Below are 4,665 nucleotides of genomic sequence, written 5' to 3'. Positions count from 1 at the left end.
TAAATTTATGACTAAAAATTGTTATGGAATGTGGTCACAATAGGCTGAACCTAGAAAAAAACTTGTTTGAATTATTAATATTTTAAAGAAATTGTCTATTTAATTTTTATTCATTCATTCATTTAATTTTTAATTTGATAAGAGAGAGACAGAGAGAGAAAAGGAGGGAAAGTGAGAAAACAAACAACCTGGTCCGGGACTCAAACTGTGGTTGGCCACGTGGGACTATCTAGTGCCTTAACCACCACACCACCTGCTGACTCTGTCTGAGTTATTTTTTGGTCAAAGATGTCAGCACAGAAGAGAACTCTAACTCATCCATAGAGAGAAGAGCAAGGTTCTTATTTTTAATTCTTTTGGCCATTTCTCTTCTCTTGCTTTACTTTTTTCTTTTTTTAAAACTTTTAAATTTTTTCTTTCTGTATTTATGCAAAGTTAAGTTTCTCACTTTTTTCTATTTATTTCACGATCTTATTAAAAAAATTGTATTTTACTTCTTTCTGTCTCTACATTATAAGAAGAGAGCATAAACTATTTAAAGCTTGATTCAGTCAGCTTGCATCTTTTCTATCATGATTTGCAAACTTCTGTTTTTTCTTGTTTGAGCACCGAATGTGTTCTTATGGAAAATGCAAAAATTCAGAGGTTTCCTAGTGATAAAAGCAGGAAATACCTGCACTATGACAGTAAAGCAAACTGTCTATGTGAACTCTAGGGGGCAATGCAGTGTGAGGCTTGTTCCTTTACAAGAGCAGACGTCCTCCTCACAGGATTAGAGAATCTGGATCAAGAGTTTGTTCAGCAGAGAACATACACATATCAGAAGCACTAGGTTCACTGAGGAAAAGCCTTTTCTAAAAGCCCTGTGCTGACACAGGGGTGCTGGTTCCTCTCTAAGAGTCTAGCATCTGGGGTGGAGGCATTCTCTAACTGCAGTGAGCTGGAAAGACGCTCCCAATCAAGCTCATCCATGGCCTCTCGATGCATCTGGATGCTTGTGATTTCCTTCACATTGCGTGAGTAATATTTTTGATCAACTTTTTGATCAATTTTTATTCTCTTCAGAAGTGTCACTGATGCATTCTGGCTTCACTTACAGGTGGACTGAGAGCTCAGTCTGTGAATCAGCCAGAAGATCAGGTGAATGTTGCAGAAGGGGATCCTCTAACTTTGAGATGTACTTATTCAGTTTCTTGGAATCCTTCTCTCTTTTGGTATGTCCAATATCCCAACCAAGGCCTCCAGTTTCTTCTAAAATATGTCACAGGGGACAGCCTGGTGAAAGGCAGCTACGGTTTTGAGGCTGAATTTAATAAGAGCCAAACTTCTTTCCACCTGAAGAAACCATCTGCCCTTTGGAGTGACTCTGCTCTGTACTTCTGTGCTGTGAGTGACACAGTAATGGAGGCTGCAGGGGAAGCTGAACACAAACCCTGAGGGTAGTCAAACCTCCACAAGAGGGTGGTGTGGTCTCAGGATATGTCATTCAATATAATAAAATTGATAAATCAAAACAACAGAATCTGCTCATTCAGTAAGTCCTCATGTGCCAGATACTGTGCACATAACCACTTGTTTGAAGAGGTGACTTTGGCTGACTCTGTGGTCTGATGGTTATGGGAGTTGGATCTCACATGGCCAACCCATTGGTGAGTTCCATACCTGGTGGCATGAGAAACATGCTCGATGTGAGTGCATACGCACTCCAAATTCCAACAGGTTGGATTAATGGAGAAGGGATTGCGGTGTTCCCATTCCCTAGGAGGGTGCTTTCTCCCTCTTCCTCTTTCTGTCTCTCTGATGAGTGCACATACCCTTTGGCAGGAAGAAAAAAGTGACTACTGTAAGACTAGTAGAAGAAAGCTTAGAGAAAAGCTTCATTTTTCTAATTCCAAGTAAACAGCTTTTCTATCCTCTTCCTAAAATATGTAGTTTATTTGGAGGGAAAAGAAGGCAAGTAAGAGAAAGAACTTTTTTGTGTTGATACAATGATGAAATTGGTCTGGCCAATGAATTTTTGGATATGTCCCCAAAAGCAGAGGTAGTAAAAGGAAAAACAGACACATGAGATTACATCAAAGTAAAAAGTTTCTGCACATCAAGGAAATAATCAACATAGTGAAGAGACAGTCTACAGAAATGAGAGATAATATTTGGAAACCATACATATGATAAGGGTTAATAATCATCATAGATTGAGGAACTCAAACAACTAAAGACTGACCTGGTGGCACCGTGGTTAAGTGCTATGAATTTGGACTTGGATCCCACATGGCTGAATATGATTCAAATGCCAGCCCTGGTGGCTTGAGAAACATGAGGCACATGTGCATGCATGCTCCAAATCCTGATGGGATGGAGGAATGGAGAGAAAAGATTTGGAGTGACCACATCCCATGTGGTACTTTCTCTTTCTCCCCCGCAACTCTCTCTCTTTTTTCTGACCAGTACACATGCCTTCTGGAAAATTAAACAACAACAACAAAATAGTCTATTAAGTGCCAACCACCCCCGCCCCCCCAAAAAAAAAACAACCCAAAAGCACCAAAACTCAAACCAATAAAAACCTGGTTTAAAAATAGGCATAAGACCTTAAGAACATTTTGTGAAAGAAGACATATAAATGGTTAATAGGCATGTAAAAAAACCCTCAACATCAATAGCCATCAAGGACATGCAAATTAAAACCACTAGGAGATATCACTTCATCTATTAGGATGGCTATTACCAAAAAGGCCATTAACAAATGATGATGAGCACCTGAAGAAGAGGCAATCCTCATACATCATTGATGGGAATATACATTAGATCCACAGAGGAGAATGCTATGGAGATTTCTCAAAAAATTAAAAGTACTTTGAGGTGATAAGTATGTCAATTACCTGATTTGATCATTATACATTGTATATTGATCAAAAAATATTCATGTATCAAAAAAACCACACCGTGTCCCATAAATACATACACTTATCATGTGTCACTTTAATAATGGTAGAGTAAAAATTAAAAACAGAGCTATCATATCAAGCAATCTCACTTTGGGGTATATATAAGGGAAATTAAATTAGTATGTTTTGGCTGGCAGTTTGCTGGCAGTTGGTCACAAGGCTGACCATGGCTCAAGTCCTGGAACTGGCAGTTTGCTTTCTCACTTCTGGTCTCTCTCTCTCCTCTGGGCACACATGCCCCATAGCAATTAAAAATATAATAGTAATAATAAATACAATTAAAGAAATAAATAATTAAAAACATTTAAAATGTGAACTATCCTTAGAAAAACTTTCAGAAAGAACTATCTTCTACTTCATTTTTCTAATTCCAAGCAAACAGCTTTTCTATCCTCTTCCTAAAATATGCAGTTTATTTGGAGGGAAAAAAAGGTAAGTTAGAGAAAGAACTTTTTTATGTTGATACAAGCATTCTTTTTAAAATTAGAATCTATCAAAAAATCACTCTGCTACTATTGTGACTTTTTAAAGATTTACTTATTTAATTTTACTATTATAAATATTATTTTTAAATTTGATATAGGGTATATGCACTCACTAGAGAGAGAGAGAGGGAGAGAGAGGGAAACTGAGAAAACAAGCTGCCAGATCTGGGACTTGAACCACGGTCAGCCATGTGTGAGTCCAGTGCCTCAACCACCATGCCACCTGCTGGCCCCATACAGCGACATTTGTTAAGTATGAAATTTCAGCCCATTCTCAACTTGAAATGAGCCTGCCAGTATGCTAATAGTCTCTCCAGCTTAGTTAACCATACAATTCGGTTTGATGTGTACTTTATTTGACCTTTGTCTTCATTTGAGCCTCTGCATATGGAAAATAGTCATTTTGCATCCCTTCATTGAGTATTGTTTTTTCTTTTTAGAGAGTTTTTTTTGCTATTAGGCGAGTGTGATGGCCAGAGAGACAAAGAGAGACAAAAAGACTGAAAGCAAGAAATCATCCCCTAAGGAGGATGGCCAGGTTGCAATCTCTTCTCCTCCATTCTCCTCTCAGGATACAGGGAATGCACACATATGCGCCTGTCATGAGTTTTAAGCCATTGGATCCAGGACTAGCACTGCGGTCAACACCACTTGCTGGTCCCTGTTTTTTCTTTATAGTGTACCATATAATAAGGCAAATGTGCTAGGAGGTGTTTATGATATTGTACTTCCCCTTTCTCTTTCTAAAAGTGCATAAAGAGAAGATTTAAGGTGTTTTATGTATACATTTATAACTAAAGATTGTTATGGGCTGGGGTCCCAATAGACTGAACCTAGATAAAAATGTGTGTGGATTATTATTATAATAATATTATCATTATTAATAGTTATTGTTATATGTTTGCAAATCATGGTAGAAAAAGATCTATGCTGAGTCAAGCTTTAAATGGTTTATGCTCTCTTATGATAATGTAAAGTCAGAAAGAGGTAAAATATACTTTTTTAATAAGATGAGAAAATAAATAGAAAATAAAGGAGAAATGTTACTTTGCATAAAGACAGAAAACTTTAAAACAAGAGATAAAGGGGCTGGCATGTGGCATGGTGGTTAAGGAAACTGGACTCCCACCTGGCTGACCACATTTCAAGTCCCAGATGTGGTGGCCTGCTTTTTCACTTTCCTTCTCACCCTCTAGATCTCATTCTGTCCCTCTTTGGTTGTATTTAAATAA

The 4,665-nt window shown here is 37.7% G+C and overlaps 1 gene segment (V, D, J or C); it reads left to right on the top strand.

Moving 5' to 3' along the window:
• Nucleotides 1–738: 738 nt before the first annotated feature.
• Nucleotides 739–1,507, top strand: LOC102479523 (T cell receptor alpha variable 3-like). The segment is given in 2 exon segments: nucleotides 739–1,016; nucleotides 1,100–1,507. Coding segments are annotated over 2 exon segments (384 nt in total).
• Nucleotides 1,508–4,665: the final 3,158 nt, after the last annotated feature.

Source organism: Tupaia chinensis, unplaced genomic scaffold (assembly GCF_000334495.1).
Source record: "Tupaia chinensis unplaced genomic scaffold, TupChi_1.0 Scaffold138584_1, whole genome shotgun sequence".
In the NCBI taxonomy this organism is placed as follows: Eukaryota; Metazoa; Chordata; class Mammalia; order Scandentia; family Tupaiidae; genus Tupaia; species Tupaia belangeri.
Note: the sequence above shows the minus strand (reverse complement) of the source record. Positions and strands in the feature narration are given on the sequence as shown.